Source organism: Rattus norvegicus, chromosome 5, assembly GCF_021556685.1.
Source record: "Rattus norvegicus strain SHRSP/BbbUtx chromosome 5, alternate assembly SHRSP_T2T, whole genome shotgun sequence".
Lineage (NCBI taxonomy): Eukaryota > Metazoa > Chordata > Mammalia > Rodentia > Muridae > Rattus > Rattus norvegicus.
In genome coordinates this window covers 128,745,062-128,768,812 of record NC_141538.1, presented here as the reverse complement: position 1 = coordinate 128,768,812, position 23,751 = coordinate 128,745,062, and the positions used below count along the sequence as shown (strand labels likewise).

Sequence of the window (23,751 nt, the reverse complement as noted above, 5' to 3'; positions counted from 1 at the left end):
CCCTGGTCCTTTGTCTTTTATGCATAAAACCCACATTCTGGTCAGCACATTTCAGTTAGCAAACATAACTAGCAAGAAACAGAACTATGGAAACCGAAAAGTAAGATTAGCCCATGTAGGGACTTCCCTGGTCCCTGGAACTATGGACCAGGTCTTTGATGGGTTTGGTCTTTGTACCATTTTTGGCAGGTGTTGGGGTCTACTTGCTGGTTTTAAGGTCAGAAGGGTAACTCTAACATGGTGTCAGTTGTGTTAAGGTCTGAGGACCTGCTAAAAATTCACAGAGATCTACCTGCTTTTGCCTCCTGAGTGGATTACAGGAGCTCACTGCCACGCTGAGGGTTTTCGTTTGTTCCTTTATTATTTATTTATTTACTTATTTGTTATTATTGTTGTTTTTGAGACAGGGTTTCTCTGTAGCTCTCACTGTCCAGACCAGGCTGGTATCAAATTCTGAGATCTGACTGCCTCTGCCTCTGCCTCCTCTCGAGTGGGGAATATAAAAGGCGTAAACCAACCACTAAACCCTGATCTGACTTAATTTTTTTTAAAGATAATTCATCTTTATTTTATATTTTATATGTCTTGCCGGCATGTATGTCTGTGTGAGGGTGTCTGATCCCCTGGAACTGGAGTTACAGGCAGGAGCGTGCTGCCATGTGGGAGCTGGGAATTGAACCCGGGTCTTCTGGAAGAGCAGCCAGTGCTCTTAACCTCTGAGCCATCTCTCCAGACCCCCTGACTTAATTTTTAAAGACATCTTATCCATATGACTTTATTAGTGTACACTGTGCTTTAGCTCACATACTGAGTGTTGTAACTGCCCTCACAGATACAGAACGTTTCTAACACTCTAAAGAATCTCCACAGGCTTCTGAGTTTCCTCTGAGGCCAGAGCTTCCATTTCAGGTCTTCCCTCTCTCACTGTAAAGAGAAGAAGCACAGAAACTGAGGTCTCCTTGAGAAACTGCCTGAATCTAACGCAGTAGGTTAAAAGATCGCCAAGCATGCGTAGATGCCCTACACTGCTTCCTCCTGCCAGCTTCCTGTAACTTGGCTCCGCCCCCGACGCGCGGCCCCGCCCCTGACGCCTGGGGCTGGGATAAGTAGACCTAAACCGGCTCTGGTTCTGCAAAGCTTCAGTCTGTAGGAGGTTGTTCTCTTTGCTGCTAGAGCCATGCCTTCAGTCGCGTTGAACTCTCCGCGCCTGCGCCGGGTGTTCGTGGTGGGAGTTGGCATGACCAAGGTAAACAGCTGTGAGAGGCGTGAGATCTGCCTCTGTTATTCCTAGCAGTCCGAGGTGACTGGGAAGCACGGCAGGGGGGAAGGTCACAGTCTGCTCTGCTGTCTCTTCTACCCAGAGAGACGACTGGAGGCTGTATGATGCTATCAATAGGGTCGCAATTTCTCACCTTTTTTTCTTCTCCTTCTTGTTTGCCTTTTCTAGCTGTTTAGTCTTTGAAGGATCCCCCAGCACAACACACATCTTACTCACACTTCCTTAGATTCTAAATCCCGAGCTAGGCCGGCCGGGTGGCTCACATCTCTAGTGGTGATTATTAGGAGATGCAGCCAGGAGAATTGCTGCGAGTTTGGGGTCATAAGAGGACTATGTTGCAAGACCTTGTTTCACAAACCAAACCAAACCAAACTGACAAACGAAACAAACAAACAAAAAACGTTTGGAGCTTGGACAGAGGCCAGGCTATCTGAGAGAAAGAAGACATTGTGAATGTCACCAGCTCTGTAGTGGCTTTAAGTGCTTTTCTCAGATAGCATCAGGTGTGGCAGTGGGTTTTAGTTGGGAGCTAAGGACGCTCAGCTCTTAACACAGGTACAGGTTACCTTGATCCTCTGACCATATTTCTGTTTCTCTAGGTCTAAGGCAACCAGAAGCTTCCATAGTCTTTTCTCCCAATACTCTGACTCTTCTCTGTGTTCTAGTAATGCCAGGTTACCTGTATCTCTGTCTTAATCTTCAGCAGTTTTGCATCTAGTGGCACTAATTGCACCAGCTCACTTTCCCTGGTTAGTATCTTTGTACACTTTTTTTTAAAAATTAACTTGAGTATTTCTTATTTACATTTCGAGTGTTATTCCCTTTCCCGGTTTCCGGGCCAACATCCCCCTAATCCCTCCCCCTCCCCTTCTTTATGGGTGTTCCCCTCCCCATCCTCCCCCCCATTGCCGCCCTCCCCCCAACAATCACGTTCACCTGGGGTTCAGTCTTAGCAGGACCAAGGGCTTCCCCTTCCACTGGTGCTCTTACTAGGATATTCATTGCTGCCTATGAGGTCAGAGTCCAGGGTCAGTCTTTAGGTAGTGGCTTAGTCCCTGGAAGCTCTGGTATCTTTTTACTCTTAAAGGGCAGTTCAGATCTTACCTTCCAGAAAACCCTTCATTATCTCGGCTTTCTCGCAGAGCCTTGAAAACTCTAATTTACTTTGATGTGCTGGAATTCTTTGTTTAGATGACTATATTCTCCTAATGTATTGCTACAGGGTGGGTACCACAATTATTCACAACCACAATGATAATCACTCCTGCCGAAAGACACTGAGTGCTAGTTGATTGATATTAGATGGGTGTACTTTGTGTAAGAGTCACTGCAAAGAATCTTTTTCTTTTTTTACTGTAAAAAGAAAAAACCTTACATTTTATATTATCTTAGTAGTAGGGGGAAACATATAATTCACTCAAAACATGTAAATAGAAAAGTTGATCAACTTAAAGAGCATCCACCTGTTTCTCAGAGGGGAGCTTCTGATATAAGTAGGTGGGCAGTAAAATTTTTTTTCTTTTCTTTTTTTTTTTTTTTCCAGTGCTGGGGACTGAACCCAGAGCCTTGCACTTGCTAGGCAAGCGCTCTACCACTGAGCTAAATCCCCAACCCCTAAAAATTTAAAAAATATTCCTTAGATTTTTTTTTAAACATTATCTTATATGGCCCTGGCTAGTTTTAAACTTTTGATTCAGCCTCTCAAACTTCTCTACTGCTGAACTTACAGGTGTCTCCTTCTCCCATGCCCTGCTAGTTTGTTGTTCCTTTTTAAAGAACCTCCCATTGGTTGTTTAATATCTGTTTATATGGACTGTGTAGAAAAAGCATAGTTTCTAGAAAAACAAAAGGTGGGCTGGAGAGATGGGTCAGAGGTTAAGAGCACTGACTGCTCTTCCAGAGGTCTGAGTTCAATTCCCAGCAACCACATGGTGGCTCACAACCATCTATAATCAGGTCTGGTGCCCTCTTCTGGCCTGCAGGCATACATGCAGGCAGAAAGCTGTATGATGTATACATAATAAATAAATAAATGTTTAAAAAATTAGAAAGACAAAAGGCATGTTTAATTTTTTCCAGTTGGGAGGTTGAGGTGAAGGGGGCATTAGTATTCTGTAGGGAAGAGGAAAGGAATTAAAGACAGTTTCATGATTTAAGCATGTATGCAGTACATGTGCTGTGTTATATTGAGGGTCACCGTGACAAAAATGAATAAAAGCAAAAAGCAAGATGGGGCTGGGGATGTGACTCACTTGGTAAACACTTGCCAAACATGCCTGGAGCCCTGAGTTCCATCCGCAGTCTGCATAGATCAGGCATGGCGATGTGTGCTCAGAGTTTCAACATTCAGAGGGTGGAGACAGGAGAATCAGAAGTTCAAGGCTGTCCTCAAGTTTACATAGCAATTCACAGCCAACCTGTCTTATGTAGGATCAAGGGCCGGCAAGATGACCAGTAGGTAAAAGAGCCTCCCATTAGGCTTGGCAGCCTGAGTTTGGTCCCTGGGCCTCATACAATGTGAGCGAGCTAACTCTTACGTCCTCTGCCCTCCCCATGTGTCCTGCAGCCCGAGTGTGCCCCCTACACAGTATAGACACACATACACACTAATAAACCAAAGATACATTTATTTTACAAATATAATATTTGTATTATATATAATGTAATTTTTATAAATAAAATATTTATTTATTTATTGTTTTTTTCCTGTTTTTCTTTCTTTCTTTTTTTTTTTTTTTTTGAGATAGGGTCTCACTGTGTAGCCTTGGCTGTCCTGGAACTCCCAACTCCCTCTGTAGACCGGGCTGGCCTTGAACTCACAGAGATCTGTCTGCCTCTGCCTCCCGAGTACTGGGATTAAAGACAGATTTTTAAAAACCCACATAAACAAAAAAGAAGAAAGAGGAAAAAGAGGATAATTTGGCATGTTTAGTTAAGCGTGGAAGATTGGAAAAAAAATGAACTTATCTCTTGTTTTTTTTCCCCAAGTATCATTAAAACAGTGCGAAACCATGCACACTGGGGCATAAACTGTGGGGGAGAGGCCAGAAAGTATTAACAGTGGAGAGAAGCCGGGTGTGGTGGCATCCTAGCTCTCTGCAGATGGTAACAGAATCATCTCAAAAACAAACAAAACCCAACTGTCACAAAAAGAAGGGAATTAGTTCAAATTCTCCATGTGGTACTGCCTAGCTTTGTTCTTCAAAAACACAGCCAAACATACACTACCTTCCTGGCAGAGGTTGGGAAATTTATTTGAAATGATTCCAGGAGAAAAGTCAGCTTGTTATGACACTGTCTTATGGTGAAACTTAGCAGGTGATGAGCCTCACCCATGCTCAGGAACCTTAAATAGCATTAAATAACATTTAAAAAGGTTTTGTGTGTGTGTGTGTGTGTGTGTGTGTGTGTGTGTGTGTGTGTACATGTGTGTAGATGTGTACACATTTGTGTACATGTGTGTACACGCAGTGGCGAGCATGCTGAGCTCGGATGACGACTTTGTGGAGTTGATTTTGTCCTTCCATTGTCTTTCGGGTATTGAGGAATCTAGATCACCAGGCTTACATGGCAAGCACCTTTACCTGCTAAACCATCTTGCCAGCCCTGTTGAAACTTTGTTATCATTTTAAAATGTTTTGCTGGTCCTAAGAATCAAATCCAGTGCCTTAAGCATGCCAGGGAAATGCTATAACACTGAATAAGATCCTAAGCTTTGAGGATAGGAAGTTTGAAGGCAGCCTGAGGACATGAGAGGCCCTGTTTCAAAAATCCAACCAACCAACCAACCAACCAGCAACCAACAGTGACTGCACGCAGTACTGAAGTGGAGTGGGAAGTGGTGATGTGAATATGTGAGATTTTTCATCTGTTAAACGTATTCCCAGCACGGCCACACGAAGAGGCCTAGAAACAGTATCTCCATCAGTGGTATTCTAGATGCTAAGACTGAGGTCCTGAAATATCTTTATTTTTTTCTGGAGGTGGGGGTCTTACTTAATCCCTTCTGGCCTCAAAGCCACTCACTATGTAGCTGTGGATGACTTTGAACTTGTAAACCTACTGCCTCGACCTCCTGAATATTCAGATTACAGATGTGTGCTATCATGTCCTGTTTCTGGGGTCCTGGAGATGGAACCCAAGGCTTCATGCATGTTAGATATTCTGCCAATTGAGTTATACCTCCAGGCTCCCAGGCCTTTAACCCCTGAAGAATCTTTATCTATCTATCTCTATCTATCTATCTATCTATCTATCTATCTATCTATCTATCTATCTATGTATATGGTCGATTGGAGAAATTACAAAATCTAGATGAGATGACTTATCAAGATAAGTCTGAAGAATTTTGTAATAATCAGTTGTGAAGAAATCAGAACCCCTTTGGGTTATGTCAAGATTCAGGCGCCAACTTAGACTAGGACAGTTGAGCTTGTATGTAGGCGTGCATGTGTGAAAGGCTAGAGGACAACCTCAGGGACCATTCTTCAGGCACCTCGTCTGTGTCATTCTCTCATGGTATCTCTCTCTCATCTCTGACTCACCAAGGTGACCTCCTGTGATCTGTCTCCTCAGGTCTAGAGTCATTAAGAGATGACCACAGCGGGCCTTACGCAAGACAGTTTTCCAGCTAGGCCACTTTCCCAGTCCAACCATTTGACCTTTAGACAGGATAACATGGTAATAGATCAAAACCCCATGACATGACTAAATCTTAAAAGCAAGTCTTTGTAGGACATTGGTGAACCTACCTGTCTCCTTTAAAACTGGCAAATAGAGTGGAAACTATCACCTAGCTGTAGTTATTATCAATGATAAAATTCAAGTTCCTAGGAGTCTTGTATCTGCTAGTCAAGTTCTCACTAAAATAAGAAAACATCGTTAATGAGGTAAGTGTTGACATTAACAAAGGTGAGGTTGAGAATTTTTATTAAAATGTGCAAGAGAGGGCTGGAGAGATGGCTCAGTGGTTAAGAGCACCCGACTGCTCTTCCAGAGGTCATGAGTTCAATTCCCAGCAACCACATGGTGGCTCACAACTATCTGTAATGGGATCTGATGCCCCCTTCTGGTGTATCTGAAGACAGCTACAGTGTACTTATATATATAATAAATAAAATAAATCTTTAAAAAAAAAGAAAAAAATGTGCAAGAGATGTGTAACTCATAGAGTTACTGATGTTTTGGTTGTTTTTTGAGACAGGGTCTCACCACATAGCCCTGGCTGTCCTGGAATTGATTAGGTAGACCAGGAAAGCCTTGAACTCATAGAGATCTGCCTGCCTCTGCTCCTGAGTGCTGGGGTTAAAGGTGTGTACCACCACACCTGGCTAGAATTACTAATTAAAAATTTTTAATGAATTATTTTATTATTTGTATCCCAAATGTTGCCTCCCATCTCCCCGAATTACTAATTTTTAAATTTTGTTTTACTTTTAGACAGGATCTGGCCTCCAACTCACTGTGTAACAATAACAATTCTTCAGTTCTTTTTTTTTTTAATCCTCTCCTTTTTTTAAAAAAAAATTTATTTTATGTATGTGAGTACACTATTGCTTTCTTCAGACACACCAGAAGAGGACATCAGATCCCATTACAGATGGCTGTGAGCCACCATGTGGTTGCTGGGAATTGAACTCAGGACCTCTGGAAGAGCAGTCAGTGCTCTTAACCGCTGAGCCATCTCTCCAGTCCAACTCTTCAGTTCTTTATGAAGGGTTTGTTGGTACAGTTTCAGATTCCACATCACAATTGATCTTCAAATTCTTTCTACTTTTAAAGCTTTATTTAGTGTTAAACAGAGATATCCACAACAGGGAATGTGGCTCAGTGGCAAAACCACCACACGTCAAAGCCCTGTTTTCTTGTTGTTTTTGTTTGGTTGTCTTTTTTGTTTTTGAGACAGGGCCTCACTGTGTAGTCTTAGCTGGCCTGAAACTTGGCCTAGAACTCACAGAGATCTGCCTCCTTTTCTCTGCCTCCTGAGTAGTGGAATCAAAGGGGTGTAAGTCCTGCACAGCACACACAGACATGAACTTTTTTTTTAAATGAAAGAACATTTAAATATTTACATTTCTAATTGCATGTCTGTGCCATGCAGACTTACTTCATAGATTTATTGCGTAGGCTTTAACCAATACAATGTAAAACTAAAATTGAACTACAGATGGGAATAAGTATCAGCTATGAATCTGTTTCTTGTTAAACCAGATATCAACAGGAATAACAGAAATATGGCTCTGTGGGATGACCCAGTGACAGTGTTTTTATGAGTGAATAACTGAATGATTTTTTTGTGATTCTGTTGTAAAAACAAACAAATATAACCCTCAATTCCTGTTTCTACTTATCATCCTCTCTGTGTTCCAGTTCATGAAGCCTGGAGGTGAGAATTCAAGAGACTATCCTGATTTGGCAAAAGAAGCAGGTAATAGGGAAAAACAATCATCATGTTTTGAATACCTAATATCTTATTGTGTGGCTTGTGCTTTTTCCATGAGTAGAGTGGCCTTGCAAGCACAAAAAGAAACAGTTGTGGGGAAGAACTCCCATGGGGCTTGTCCATGGTGCAGTGGGAAGGGGAGGGAAGGCAGGTGGGCATTCTCACAGCTAGACCAGGCAGCATCACTTCCTTTCGTGTGTTACTAAGCTGTGTGTTGGGATATCATCTACTCAGGCTGGAGAGATGGCTCAGAGGTCCTGAGTTCAATTCCCAGCAACCACCTGGTGGCTCACAACCATCTTATAATGGGATCCGATGCCCTCTTCTGGTGTGTCTGAAAACTCACATATATAAAATAAATAAATCTTAAAAAAAAAAAAAAAGCTGTGTGTTGGGATATCGTCTACTCAGCTTTAACTCTCAACTCGACACAGCCTAGAGTCACCTGAAAAAGGAGTCTCAGTTGAGGGATTGTCACTGGTCATGTCTCTGGGAGACCGGCTGTTAGGGATGTAGTAGGAAGGCCCAGCACACTGTGAGTGACCCCATTCCTTGGGGAGTAGTCCTGGCTAAGCCCGAGCCTATGAACAAGACACAAGAATCCTGCAGTGGTCCTCCATTGTTTCTGTCTTTGCGTTCCTGCCCTGATTTCTCTCAGTGATAGACTGTGAGATGACGTTTAAGCCAAATAAATAAACCCTTCCCTTCCCTAGGTTGCTTTTGGTCAGAATGGTAAAGGCAGCCGAGAAAAGAAAAAGAGGGTCATTGTCTCAGTTACTGTTCTATCGTAACGAAGAGACACCATGTCCAGACCAATGTATAAAATAAAACACTTCACTGGCAGCTTGCTTAGAATTTCAGAGGGTGAGTCCATCCGGCGAGCGGGGAGCATGGCCACAGATGGGCAGGAGCTGGAGCAGTAACTGACGGCTTACATCCTGATCCACAGGCAGCAGGTAGGGAGAGGGCTAACTTTTGAAACCTCAAAGCCCACCCCTAGTGACACCTCCTTTGACATTGCCATATCTCCAAATCCTTCCTGAACAGTCCACCAACTGGAACCAAACATTCAAATTCATGAGCCTTTGGGGGCCATTCTCGTCCAAACCACCACAACCACTGCCATGGTTTGTATATACTCAGCCCAGGGAGTGGCACTATTAGAAGGCGTGGGCTTTAAGACCCTCATCCTAGCTGCCTAGAAGCCAGTATTCTGCTAGCAGCCTTCAGATGAAGATGTAGAACTCTCAAGCGTCTCCTGAACCATGCCTGCCTGGATGCTGCCATGTTCCCATCTTTATGATAATGGACTGAACCTCTGAACCTGTAAGCCAGCCCCAATTAAATGTTCTTTTTAAGAGTTGCCTTGGTCATGGTGTCTGTTCACAGCGGTAAAACCCTAAGTAAGACAACCATGAAGTAGATAGCTTAATTCTAGTGTGTGTTCCCTGGACTTAAAACTGGAAAAGGGGTGCTCACATTCAAAATGTCGCTGAAAACTTGAATGATGCTTTTTCCTCTCTCCATTTATTTACCCCTGCCCCCCCCGCCCCCGAGAGAGAGTTTCTCTGTTTCTCTGTGTACTCCTGGCTATCCTGGAACTCTCAATGAAGATCAATCTGGCCTCAGACTCACAGGGATCCATCTTCTTCTGCCCTGAGTGCTGGGATTAAAGGCTTGCATCACCATCGCCTGGCCCTTCTTCCCGTTTTGCTGAACTAACCTAGAGAGTGTTCTTTCTCTCACTAGGCTGAGGCACTACTAAATGAGATGCTACACTTTGTTATTGTTTATTCTAGTGTGAACTGGTACTGAGAAGACCCGTGTCAATAAGACCTGTGAGCTGGGACTCATACGCCTGAGTTCCAGCCCAGAGATTTACATTGTTTTCTTTTTCTCAAAAAGGGGATGAACTGGAACTCTTTGCACGCTCAAAATAACTAAATAAATAATAACTCCTTGAGAAGTTGCTAGGCACCATCCTCCTAGGGAGCTTCTGCCAGTTCCTGTTAGCTTATTGCTAGGCAGCCCCAGAGGAGTGCCTGTGGTTAGTCCTTGGATGGCTATGCTGATTTCCACTTCCATGATGACCCTGCTGTGTGCCCAGTGCAAAATGTAGATGTTGCATCAGTAAAATCATTTTATTTATTTAATTAAACCATTTATTTAATTACCGGCTATGGCGGTGGATAATTCCAGTGCTTGGGAGGTGGAGGCAGGACCATCAGAAATCAAGACCAGCTCTGTCCACATGCGATCCCAGCCCCAAGTAACAGCAAACAGAAAGAAGGAAAACTACGATTTCTTTAGTAACACATGAATATAATATTTTGAACATAAGCCTGCAGTGTTGAGATGAAGTTATGAAGTTTGAATTAGCCATGCAGACTAGCTAGTAATATGAAATCCAGTCGACTGCCCAGCTTCCTGTTTTCTTTGCTTCTTTCTTCCTTCTTTCCTTTCTTCCTTCCTTTCTTTTTTTTTCTTTTCTCTTCCTTTCTTCATTTTTTCTTTCCTTCCCCCCTCTCTCTGATTTTGATCTCTCTCTCTCTCTGATTTTGATTTTTGAGGCAGGGTTTCTCCATGTAGCCTAGGCTATCCTGGAACTTACTTTGTAGTCTGGCTACGAACTCACAGAGATCCACTTGCAGGGATTAAAGGTAGGAGCCACCAGCACCACCCTGCTTTTCTTTTTTCTTTTCTTTTTTTTAGTTAATATATTATACTATGGATTGGACCATTGGACCTGGGGCATCGTGCATTCTACCACTGAACTACGTCCCTAGCCCCTAGTTTTTCATTAATAGAAACTTTACACAAGCAACCTTTTGTAGACCAGGCTGACCTTGAACCCCTGTTTTGCATCCTACCTTTAAGACTAACTTTATTGTGAGGCATTTCAAGCCTTATTTAGAGTTATTTAGGAAATTTTAATTTTTATACAACATTTTATTATATTTATACTATAGTATTTTTAGAGACTTGTGTTCCTAAGTTCTTATTTCAGAGTAACTTGGTGAACATATTGATAAAGAAATACTTGGTCTTGTCTTTTTTTATTTTTGAAGGTAGCAGTCTGATTAATGGAATAGTGACTGTGAACACTTTTAAAGACTTTTGACAACTTTACATTTGGAATATCACGGACAGAATCCGAGACTGCTTCTTTTCTTGTGTGTTTGTTTTTGTATCCTAAGTTGGCCTCAAACTTACTGTGTAGCTGAGGATGGCCCTAAACTTTTGGTTCTCTTGCCTTCACCTCCCTGGGTATTGGGATTACAGGAATATGTAGCTGTACCTAGTTTATGGGCCACTGGGGATCAAATCCAGGGCCTGGTACATGCTAGTTACACCCCAGCTTCCAAATCTCCGTTCTTGTTCCACAGACAAGATGGCCAACTGATCCTCGCTTTATGAATGGGCACCTCAGTTTTTGTTTTGTTTTGAGACAGGGTCTCTATTATTGAAGCTCTCGCTGCCCCAGAACCCACTCTGTAGACCAGACTGCCCTTGACCTCCCAGAGGTTCACCTCCCTCTGGTTCCCAGATTCTGGGATTAAAGGAGTGTACCAGGAATGTCCCACACTCCCTAACTGTGTCCAGCAATGGCATTCTTTCCCGTTTTGCTCCCCTAGAAGTGTGGGGATGTGGAGGTGAACGGGACAAGGACGTTGCTCTTAAGGAGATGGAAGAGATGGGTGGTAGCACACACATGAATCCCAGTATTTGGGAGGCTGAGGCAGATTTGCCCTGACTCAGTGCCAGTGTGGACTGCATCGTAATTTATAGGCCAGCCCAACTCTGTCTAAAGAAATGACTGCAACAAGGAGTCCAAATAACAAGCAGGTGGGAAAGCAGCTTCAAGGCTTTTGGTTAGGCTCCAACTGGGAGGTAGCTCAGGGGTGGGGTCGCTTAGGTTCTGCTGCTCTGAGTTTAGCATCCTCCCCTATGCCCCACCCCCGCACCACATAAAATGGGCGTGGTTGTCTCCACCTGCTATGAGAAGGAAGATAACAAAAAAGTGATGTGACAGCTTAGAGAAAGAAGGGGAGGGCTACGAAGATTTGGGAGCCACTTCGTCTTTTGAGCTGAACAAGCGATAAAGAAGTAAATGGAATCTGAGGAAGCTCTAAGTGGAATTTCGGCTCCCCTGAAGCCGTCCGTGTCAAGTGGTTTTTGACAAACGCCTCCGTTTGTTTCCACAGGCCAGAAGGCATTGGCGGACGCGCAGATCCCTTACTCCGCAGTGGAGCAGGCGTGCGTTGGCTATGTGTACGGTATGTAGTAAACAGAATCCTCTAAACCTGTGCGCGGAAGGTCTCACAGCAACTGCATAAGCAAATGTTAACCCGTGGGACAGGACCCAGAGGTCACCTTTGTGTGTTGTTGGCTCAGTCTGATTGTTCTTGTCATTGCTGTGTTATCAAAGCAGCAGACAAATTAAAATCATGGTTTTGAAACTTGGCAATATGGCTCAGTTGGCACTTAGAAAAATATTTCTTAGTCCAGCACATACCTTTAGTCCCAGCACTCAGGAGGTAGGGGCAGGCAGATCTCTGAGTTCAAGTCCAGCCTGGACTACAGAGTGAGTTCCTGAACAGCCAGGGCTACATAGTGAGACCTGAGAAAGGAGGAGGAGGGGGGGAGGGGGAGGAAGAGGAAGAGGAGGAGGAGGAAGAAGAGGAAGAAGAGGGTGAAGAGGAGGAAGAAGAGGGAGAAGAAGAGGAGGAGGGGGAGGAGGAGGAGGAAGAAAAGGAAGAAGAGGAGGATGAGGAAGGAGGAGGAAGAAAAAGAAAGAGGGGAAGGAGGATGAAGAGGATGGAGAGGGAGGAAGAGGAAGAGGAAGGAGGAGGAAAAGGGAGGAGAGGAGGAAGAGGATGAAGAGGAGGAGAGTTTGTAGTCTCATATCTACCTATTCTCATACCCTAGCCCCCTTTAAGTACTGGAGATTGAACCTGGGGTCTTTTACATTCTTGACAAGTCATTTCCTCAGCCCACTGCTACTTTTTGGCAATCATACTGTATTTTAGCATCGAAGCTACAAGTTTATTAGTTAGAAATAAAGATATCCTGTTTTTAGACATTCAAAGTTCTTTAATATTTTTAGTTATTAGGAAAGTACAGTAATTATATGGCATCATATTTATAATATTATAATGAATCTTTGTGCGTGGCCTTCATATATTTCCTATACTCTTCAGGGTAACAGGAGAAGCCTAGGCATAGACTTACTGGGGCATAATGTGTAGAATGCATATTGCCAGGGAGACCAGTGAGCCTTGCATTTATGTAGAAGACTCCTGGTGAGGCTGCACCTCAGCTTCCGTCATCTTGCTGTCCCAGCAATCCTCCTGCCTTGTGAGAGGGAAAGTTGTGTTTGTACAGTGTGGGTCACATTTTCCTCTAAGGCCTGGATGCAGTGTCCATGAGCCATCATTCCCTGTATCACACCACTCTGCCAGAGTGAATGCTTTGCTATTACCTACCCGTTTATTCCCCTCTCCACCTCTATATCATGTAAAGAAAGTGTAAGGTCGTGCTCAGGGACACAGTGCAGACTCCAGTCCTGGCTAACGCAGGAGGAGGCAGGAAGTCATCAAAAGTGCATGCTGCACTGCCCCATGTGATGTCCAGGCCTGGAATCTCAGCTCTCAGGAGGCTACGGCAGGAGGACTGCTATGAGCACCAGGCCACCCTGAGCTACTGAAACCCTGTCTTGAAAAAGGAAGAAAGTGCAAACAAACTTTTGTTATGAGTGCATCTTCTGTTTGCACCATAGGGGACAGTCAGTGCTGTGACTGTTTCTGACTCAGAGGTCAAGGTGCACCACTGTCCTGACTGTGCAGGACACTAGGGCCAGCTGTAACAGTGAAGGAAATACAGCGTGGGCGCGCTGCCCTGCAGCTCCTGTATGTTTACACCTTGGGTGTTCAGGTTTTATGTTTCTCTGTAGGTGAATCCACCTGCGGGCAGAGGGCCATCTATCACAGCCTGGGGCTGACTGGCATCCCTATCATTAATGTCAACAATAACTGCTCTACCGGTTCTACTGCTTTGTTTATGGCCCAGCAACTGGTTCAGGGAGGTAAGGTGTGCTTCATCATTAATGTCTTACAGTCACTTACGTGTGTGGGTGTTTTGTCTGCATCTGTGTCTGTGTACCACATTCTGTGACTGCAGAGCTGGAAAAGGGAATCAGATCTCCTGGAACTGGAGTCACAGATGGTTGTGAGCCATCATGTGGGTGCTGGGAATTGAACCTGGGTCCTCCGGAAGGGCAACCAGTGTCCTTAAACACCGAGCTTTCTCTCCAGTCCTTCATGCTTGCTTATTGCTCTAATGTTCTTTTAAAAAATTTTTAAAAATATCTATGTATGTATATGTACTGGCTGGTTCTGTGTGTCAACTTGACACAAGCTGAAATTATCACAGAGAAAGGAGCCTCCATTGAGGAAATGCCTCCATAAGGCCCAGTTGTAAGGGATTTTCTCAACTACTGATCAAGGGGGAGGACCCGGCCCATTGTGGGTGGTGACATCCCTGGTGGTCTTGGGTTCTATAAGAGAGCAAGCTGAGCAAGCCAGGGAAAGCAAGCCAGTAAGAAACATCCCCCCATGGCCTCTGCATCAGCTCCTGCTTCCTGACCTGTGTGAGTTCCAGTCCTGACTTCCTGTGGTGATGAACAGCAATGTGGAAGTGTAAGCTGAATAAACCCCTTTCCTCCCCAACCTGCTTCTTGGTCATGGTGTTTGCGCAGGAATAGAAACCCTGACTAAGGCAGTATCTATATATGTATCTATGTATCTGTCTACCTACCTATTTATTTATCTGTGTCCACACTCAGCAAGACACATACACCGAGGCCAGAGGACAGCTTGTAGAAGTTGGTTCTCCTCTTTCACCATGTGGTTCCTGGGGACTGGACTCAGACTGTCAGGCTTGATGGCAAGTACCTTAACCTGCAGAGACATCTTGTTGATCCTTGTCCCACGTTCTTAAATAAGTATGGGGTAAATGTTCCCTTTCAATCACTTCTCTGGGTTTGCTCAGAGAAGAGATTGCTTAATAGCAAATGACCATATATAATGTATGGCTTTAAAAAAACTTGTATTGGGCTGGAGAGATGACTCAGCAGTTGAGAGCATTGACTGAACTGCTCTCCCAGAGGTCCTGAGCTCAATTCCCAGCAACCACATGGTGGCTCACAACCATCTGCAATGGGATCCGATGCCCTCTTCTGGTGTGTCCGAAGACAGTGACAGTGTACTTATATATAATAAATAAATACATAAATAAATAAATCTTTTTTTAGAAAGCTTTTATTATTTGTTTTTGTGGTATTAGTAATGAAACCAGGGGCCTTGAGGATGCCAGGCAAACACTGGACCAGGCAGCGTATCCCCACTGCCTCCCAAGGCTTTACTGAAATAAAGTTCCCAGGCATGAAGTTTGCCCTGATGAGCTGTAGTCATAAATGCAGCCAGCATGGTTGTGGGTTTTAGAACATTTTGTCACCAGTAATGTTTCAAGGGGTAAGATCACAGGCTCCAGAAACCCATCAGCAGTCTCCTGCCTCATTCACATTCTGGTCCTCACCACTGCTGCTTGCTTGACTGTGAGCTCATCTGCTCCATCGGTGGCCTCATGTGATGCACCACATGACACATGACCTTTGCCACCTCTTTCATTTAACTTCCTGTTTAAACGTTCATTCTTACAGCATGGGTCACCATCTATTCCTGTTTACGGCCACGTAGCATTCTGCTTCATGGCTAAGCTATATTTTGAATATATGTCCATTGTTTGATGGATGCTGTTGTTTCTTCTTTTCCTTTTTTTTGGCTGTTATCAGTAATTACTGCCACAAGCATTTGTGCACAGATCTTCCTGTGTATATATGTCTACATTTATATCTGTACAAAGTATGTATTCACCCATATCAGAGTCTCCATTTCCAAATACCCTGGGCCTCTTATTGGGCCTTCTTGCAGTCTACTGATTTGATAATTGTTCTACTGCCCCTGGGTTTTGGGGTTTGTAGTCTTACAGCTCAAGCTGATGCCCTTTAACCTCTTCTTGGAACTTTGTCATTTTACTGTTTGATCAAGTTGATGCCCTCCCTCCTCCCTCCACTCTTCCCTCCTTCCCTCTCCCTCCACTTCCTCCCTCCCTCCCTTCCTCCCCCTCTTAATGCTGGTGACTGAACTCAGACCTCCCAGTCTGATACGCACAGGCTTTACCACCGAGCTGCATCCCCCAGCAGTTCTTTCTTTTTTTTTAAAAGAAAATCTTTGATAGTGTAATAATGTTTTGTTCTGCATTTGAACTTTAACATAATTTTTTCGATGTCCTTTTTCTCCTAATACAATTCTTTTGAGAATCCCCTTTTATATTTTAATTAAAATAATAAAATTTAAAATGTTAAAAATGTATAATAACTTTAAAATTTAATAGTATTTTTGTGGGGTGCCTGAAAATTAAAATTTTTAAAATATTTACATTTTTTTAAAGGTTTAGCAAATTGTGTGTTAGCTCTTGGGTTTGAGAAGATGGAAAAGGGATCCCTTGGTACCAAAGTAAGTAATTTATTGTTATTTTGGAATTATTTTAACATTATGAGAATATTGTCTATCTGACCACTATAAATCAAGTCAGTTAGTAAGCAACATAAAAATTGATTTGGTGTTTAAAAATACATATATTTTAAGATTTATATGCTTTTATTTCTTTGTGTGTACATGCATATGCCTCTGTGTGTGTCTGTGTGTGTGTGTGTCTGTGTGTGTGTGTGTGTCTGTGTGTGTGTGTCTGTATGTCTCTGTGTGTGTGTGTGCCTGTGTATGTGTGTGTGTCTGTGTGTGTGTCTGTGTGTGTGTATGTCTGTGTGTGTGTGTCTGTGTGTGTGTCTGTATGTCTCTGTGTGTGTGTGCCTGTGTATGTGTGTGTGTCTGTGTGTGTGTATGTGTGTGTCTGTGTGTGTGTGTGTCTGTGTCTGTGTGTGTATCTGTGTGTGTCTGTGTGTGTGTCTGTGTGTCTGTGTGTGTGTACGTCTGTGTGTGTGTGTGTCTGTGTGTGTGTGTATCTGTGTGAGTCTGTGTGTGTGTATGTCTGTGTGTGTGTGTCTGTGTGTGTGTATCTGTGTGTGTCTGTGTGTGTATGTGTGTCTGTGTGTGTGTCTGTGTGTGTGTATGTCTGTGTGTGTGTGTGTGTGTCTGTGTGTGTGTCTGTGTGTGTGTCTGTATGTCTCTGTGTGTGTGTGCCTGTGTATGTGTGTGTGTCTGTGTGTGTGTGTATGTGTGTGTCTGTGTGTGTGTGTGTCTGTGTGTGTATCTGTGTGTGTCTGTGTGTGTATGTGTGTGTATGTGTATGTGTGTGTCTGTGTGTGTCTGTGTGTGTGTGTGTCTGTGTCTGTGTGTGTATCTGTGTGTGTCTGTGTGTGTATGTGTATGTGTGTCTGTCTGTCTCTGTGTGTATGTGTGTGTGTCTGAGTGATTGTATTCTACATGTGTTTGGGCTCCTCAGAGGCCTTAAGAGGGTATGAGGTCTCTGGGTTTGGAGTTATTGGTTTTCACAATGTGGCAGGTAACAGAGTTTGAGTTCTCTGAAAGAGTAGCAAATGCTCTAAACTGCTGAGCCATATCTCCAGCCCATGATCTGAAATTTTATTTTATTATTATGGGGTCTCATGAAGCCCAGAGTAGCCTCAAACTCACTTTGTAGTTGAGCTTGATCTTGAACTTCTCTCCTGGCAAGTTCCTTGTTACTGTAAGAAAAACAATGTACTGTTTCTGTCCAGCGCCTTTGTGGGTCTCTGTGGCTGAGGCTCCGCCTCCTGCTTGGCCTCGATTCTGTTTTCTGTTTGTCTGATTTACCTCCTTCAGATCATGAGTACAACTTTCCACATCCTGTAGGTATGCTGTGCATACAGTCAACAGTCACTCTCACAGAGACAGGGGTCACTCTTTTGAGCAGGTAGGAGAGTCTGATGGTTGGCTCTGCGGGTTGTCAAGCCTTTTGGTCTGAGGGTGATCTTAAGGTAAGGCATGTGTGCTCATGAACATTCTCCCCCACCCCACACATCAAATAAACATGCTTTTTTTTTTTTGTTGTTCTTTTTTTCGGAGCTGGGGATCGAACCCAGGGCCTTGCGCTTCCTAGGCAAGCGCTCTACCACTGAGCTAAATCCCCAACCCCAATAAACATGCTTTTAAGGAATACTTGCTTTATTGGGAGAACTAGTTGCAGTGGCTGGTCCTGGCAGGGGGCTGTTGGCACATTTTACTATTGAGTACAGCTGAGGAACTGAATTTTTAATTTAATTCTAATCAATTTAAGGTTAAATGAATACTGTTCCATTATTGGAAAACTTTTGGGTGTATTTGGGATAACTTGGGCCTGTAAATCTGTTTTACAACTATGATTCTGTGAAATATAAGTGCAATGAGCATTAGGTATTCCCAATGAAAATTTATTTATAGATTGGGACGCGTCATGAGTATAAAATATGCACAGTATTTTGAAGACTTTGCTAGAAGAATATAACTCAAGAGGCAGAGGCAGACAGAGCTCTGTGAGTTTGAAGCCACCCCATCTCTACACAGTGCGTTGCAGGACAGCCAGGGCTCACCCTGCCTCTAAAAAGTAAAATATCTCCCATTTGTACATTGATTACTTTTTGAAATGAATGCCAATATGTTTTATAAGTAAATAAAAATATATTCAAGTTTGTTATAGTAAATGTTTAATCTAAAAATTGGGGTTTCTGTCCTGCCTTGGATCATTCAGTTCCCAGGTAAAAGGCACACAATCTAATATTTTATTAGAATATTAATAATATTAGAATCTAGGTTACTAGAATCTACGTCCCCATCAATAACCCCGTTATGACTTGCCATGTTCCATCCGAGATGCTCTTCACTCCGATTGGCCAGCCTCATGGCCAAGTTTTCATGACTCACCTCCCCCAAGGCAACTTCTCTCCTCCTCATGATCTCTCCCTCTCCCTTTCACTCCACCCCACCAGATAACTCAAACCCTCCCACCTCTAATCCAGTAGCTGGATGTTGCCAATTTTATTTAACTGATAGTTTTCAACCAAGGAACAAGTTTTGACAACAAAAGCTTGTAAACGTGAGAATTTACTCATAGGCCTAGACCTTCTGGTACAGAGTTTAGCATTACAATACATAGCAACAGACCAAATCTCAACATATACTTATAATCACAGACCCCCTCCTCGACATCTTTTGTAAGGACACCAACCCTGCTCATGAAGGCCCTGCTCCTGAAACTAGCACCTTGGGGATTAGATTTAAGCATGTATGTATGTATGTATGTATGTATGTATGTATGTATGTATGATGTATGTATGCATGCATATATGATTTATATATGCATGTACATATGTATGATGTGTGTATATATGAATGTATGATGTATGTATGTATGTATGTATGTATGTATGTATGTAGAGAGAGAGAGAGACAGGGTCCTGCATGTTCCAAACTGGCCTCTAACTTGCTATGGAACTAAGGCTACTCTTAAACTCTTGACCCTTCTGCCTCTACCTCCCAAGTAGTGGGATGGGCCACTATACCCATATTTTCATATTTTCCTGCTACAAAATATTTCTTGATGATTTTATTCACATTGATCATTTTGTTTGCTGTGCTCTCAGGATAAGCAAATGTCTTGACAATAGTGTAAGCTGCCAGAGACATGTTTATATCAGCTGCCCATTAAATTCTATTTTTCTCTTTAAGTATTCAGATCGGTCAAATCCACTGGAAAAACATATTGACGTCTTGATCAATAAGTATGGAATGTCTGCCTGTCCATTTGCTCCTCAGCTGTTTGGGAGTGCTGGGAAAGAACATATGGAAACATATGGTATGTTAATGAAATAGCCTTTAAGGCAGTGGTTCTCAGCCTGTGGGTCTCAGCCCCTTGGGGGAGGTCAACCTTTCCTAGGGGGTCACCTAAGACTATTCTGCATGTTACATATTTACATTATGATTCATAACAGTAGCAAAATTACAGTTATAAAGTAGCAGCAAAATAATTTTATGCTTGGGGGGGTGGTCACAATACCAGGACAAACTGTATTAAAGGGTCACAGCAGTAGGAAGGTTAAGAATCACTTCTTTAGAGGCTGGGCGTGATGACCCATGCTAATTTCAGCACCAAGGTATTTGGATCTCCTTGAGTTCAAGGCCAGGTTGGTCCACATAATGAGTTCCAGGTCAGCCAAGCATGTTTAGTGAGATCCTGCCTCAAAATAACATCAGAAACACCACCTTTCAGGCTTATTACTAGTTATGTTCATGCAATAAGAAATAATAGGTATTTGTTAAGGATATGTGGAAGGACATATGTTAAGGACATGTGGAAGGACATATGTTAAGGACATGTGGAAGGACATATGTTAAAGACATATGTTAAGGACATGTGGAAGGACATATGTTAAGGACATATGGGATGTTTAAGATATAAAGTATTTTTGAAAAGATTTCTTTTCATATTTTATGGGTATGGTGTTTGCCTGTGTAGCACATGCATGCCTAGTGCCCTTGGAGGCCAGAAGAGGGCATGAGAGCCTCTGGAACTGACCTTACAAGTAGCTGACACCCACTACCTGGATGCTGGGGATTGAATCTGGGGCTACACCAGCACACTACCAACTGAGCTACATTCGCAGACCCCCTCCACGATTTCTTTTGTAAGGACACTAACCCTGTTCATGAAGTCCCTGCTCCAGAAGCTAGCACCTTAGGGATTAGATTTCAGCATGGGAGGACTGGAGAGATGGCTTCACAGTTAAGATTTCAGCATGGGATGTTGGTCAGGACATCAGGATTTTGTTCACTGCCTCCCTCCTGTAGAGGCCCCATCTCCTAGTCATTGAGGCCAGACTTCAGCATTAGAATTTCAGAGGGAGGGGTTGGGGATTTAGCTCAGTGGTAGAGCGCTTGCCTAGGAAGCGCAAGGCCCTTGGTTCGGTCCCCAGCTCTGAAAAAAAGAACCAAAAAAAAAAAAAAAAAAAAAAAAAGAATTTCAGAGGGAAGGAATTAGGAATATCTTTGAGGCCCTTTGATAATGTTACGGATGAGGGCTTAAAATCTGTGGAGATCCTGTGAGACAAGCCGATTCCTGACTGTGAAGTCAGTAACTGTCACTGTGTAGCAAGGAGAGTCTTTTTCAGTTGTTTATGTAGTTGTGTTTATGGGTACTGACAGGTGACTGCAGGACTTTGCTCACACCGGCTCTGCTGCTCGTCCCGTACAGCACTAGAGATGTGGAGTCCAGCAGACTGGCTTTCATCTTAACTATAATAGCAGGAAGACGTGAAAGCCACACTGATAATAACCCATTCTCCAGTTACATTAGGCTTGGTAGTGCTGTAGGCCTAGTAGGGGCAAGTCAGACTGTCACAAGTTGCTGGTGGGCATGGAACCTAGCAGTTTCTCTTCCCTTCTGGGTTTACCTGCAGCGTATGGAGGGTGTTTACATGTGGTTGATATTATAGCACTGTGTGTAGAAGCCTGTCAGTAACTCTGATTCTTCAGTAGAGTGCTGGGTTAAGTGAGCAGCTTGGGTGGGTTTTTAAAAACTCTATTTTGCGGGGTTGGGGATTTAGCTCAGTGGTAGAGCACTTGCCTAGCAAGCGCAAGGCCCTGGGTTCAGTCCCTAGCTCCGAAAAAAAGAAAAAAAAACAAAACAAAACAAAAACACAAAAAACTATTTTGCAAATAAAGTTATAAAGACTTTTGCAACAAATTGTGCGAATGTCATAAAAGCTTTTAAGTTTCCTCACATTATAGAAAATGAATGTGACCAGATTACAATTTTGTTGTTGTTGTTGTTATTATTATTATTATTCATATGTGTGTGGAGGTGGGAGGGCAGCTTTTGGGAGTCGGATCTTACCCGCCTCCTTGTCAAGGCAGGGTGTCTCTTCTTTTGCCCTGCACTGTATACTCCTACTCCAGGAGAGTGGTCCCTGGGCTTATGGATGATTCTCCCGTCTCCCATCTCTCTCCACAGGTCCACTCTGATTACAGATATGTGCTACTACATCTAGATTTTTAAAACTAGGTTCTGCATATCAAACTCAGTTCATGAGTCTTGTGTGGCAATCTCTTATACCCACTGAGCTGTCTCCCTGACCCAGTAGCTTAAACACTGAAATTCTTCACGGTCAGTCGAGAGATTATTGGTTTGAAAGATAGTATGACTCACTTTTAGACTTGTGAAGTTGTCGCTCCGATGGTTTTCACATTTATTTATTTATTTATTTATTTATTTATTTATTTATTTATTTATTTATTTATTTATGAGACAGGGTTTCTCTGCACAGTAACTCTCTCTGTAGACCAGACTGGCCTCGAACTCACAGAGATCCACCTGGCTCTGCTCCCCGAGTGCTGGGTTAAAAGGCATGAGCCACCATCACTGGCATGTTTTCACTTTTGTTCTGAAATAATTTCAGACTTAATGACAATGGTGCACAAAATATTCCTAATACCTTTCTTTCTAGAATCATTTATATTTTGCTATGCTTTTTTGGGTATCTTCCTCTGTATTTCTGTATAAGAGCAGGCCAAGAGTAGTGGCATCTACCTTTAATCCCAGTCTGATCTGCACAGCGAATTCCAGAGTAGCCAGAGCTACACACCCTGCCTAAAAATGAGTAAGTTACAGGCTTTCATGGCAAATTATAACAAACAAATCAATATAGTACATATATTGTATATCAAATCAAATATTTAATAATCAAAATCAAGAAATTAATATCAGATCAAGTAGAGTGATGTGTGTGTCTGAGCTGTTGCAGGGGACCTGCTTGAGGCCAGACCTCCAAAGCCAGCCCAGACACCATACATAGCAAGACCTCAAGCTCTCCCTGCTTCAAGAGAAAAATTAGTTAGTGCTGACACGGTACTGTTACCAACCTTCACGCCTTGTTTCCAGCTTCATTAACTGTCTCACAAATGATCCCCCTTTTGCCCTAAGAGCCCTTCATAATTTTGTTCACTTTGAATTAAAGAAAAAAAAAACTTACTTTTGATGTGCATGGCTATTTTGCTTGCGTGCATGTCTTTGCACCACTCACATACCTGGTGTCCACAGAGACCAGAAGAGGGCAGTAGATCCCCTGAAACTGGAGTTGCAAACAGCCATGTAGGTGCTGGGAATTGAGCCCAGGTCCTCTGCAAGAGGAACCAGTGCTCTTAACTGCTGAGCCACCTCTCCAGCCTCCTACGGTTTATTTTTCAATGTTCTGTTTATTTCTGTTTTTGTTTTTCTTCAAAACAGAGCTCCTCTTTGTAGCCCAGGCTGACCTCAAACTCAGAGATCGGCCTGCTCTGCTTCTGCCTCCTGAGTGCTAGTTTTAAAGGAGTGAGCTGCCACACCTGGCTTGCTTCCATTATTTTGGAGACGGGGTCTCATGAAGCACAGGCTGATCTGAACTCTGTATATCCAGGCTGGCCTTGAACTCCTTGTCCTCCTACCCCTGTCTCTTAAGTGTCTACGTTACAGGCGTGTGCCACCATGCACTGCTGTAATGGAGACTCCCTCCCTCTTTTTGGTTATGCTTACCCAGTTTGGGTGTTATTTTGTTTTTGAATAGTCAGTCTTCATTCGCCACATTGAAGTCACACAGAGGTTTACTTTATATCCTGTGTTGCTGGGTCCTGGGCCTGTGCTAGTCAAGTGCTCTATCACTGGGCCCCTGGGTCTTCTGGGCTTTAGATTTAGACTGGCCTCATAAAAGATTGGTTTTTACTTTTAATTTCTATGGAGTATGGGAACCACATGCTCTTTATAGATGTGGTAGAATTGTGTGACACTGAGTCAGAGTTTTGGGGGGTGGGTAGTTGTCCAGTGATTGTCTGTGTGTCCTTTTCGTCTGTTTGTCCTTTGTTCTTTCTGCTTTTCTTCCTCCATCCCCCCATTTCTGCACCCCCGCCCCCATCCAAGGTTAATGTAGCCCACTGAGGCTGGCCTCTGACTCTTAAGTAGCTGAGGA

At 43.2% G+C, this 23,751-nt stretch overlaps 1 protein-coding gene and 1 long non-coding RNA gene across 2 annotated transcripts in view; both read left to right on the top strand.

Moving 5' to 3' along the window:
* The first annotated feature begins 1,161 nt into the window (after positions 1-1,161).
* The window catches only part of Scp2 (sterol carrier protein 2), a 74,101-nt gene continuing 51,511 nt past the window's right edge, over positions 1,162-23,751 (top strand). The window contains 6 exon segments of the mRNA NM_138508.5: positions 1,162-1,246; positions 7,649-7,706; positions 11,927-11,998; positions 13,675-13,806; positions 16,233-16,297; positions 19,484-19,610. Coding sequence (NP_612517.3) covers positions 1,178-1,246; positions 7,649-7,706; positions 11,927-11,998; positions 13,675-13,806; positions 16,233-16,297; positions 19,484-19,610 — 523 coding nt within the window. The 5' untranslated portion in view covers positions 1,162-1,177.
* On the top strand, positions 8,566-9,084 carry LOC148005969 (uncharacterized). The gene is made up of 2 exons (XR_015621040.1): positions 8,566-8,677; positions 8,769-9,084. It is a non-coding gene; the product is annotated as an uncharacterized LOC148005969 (long non-coding RNA).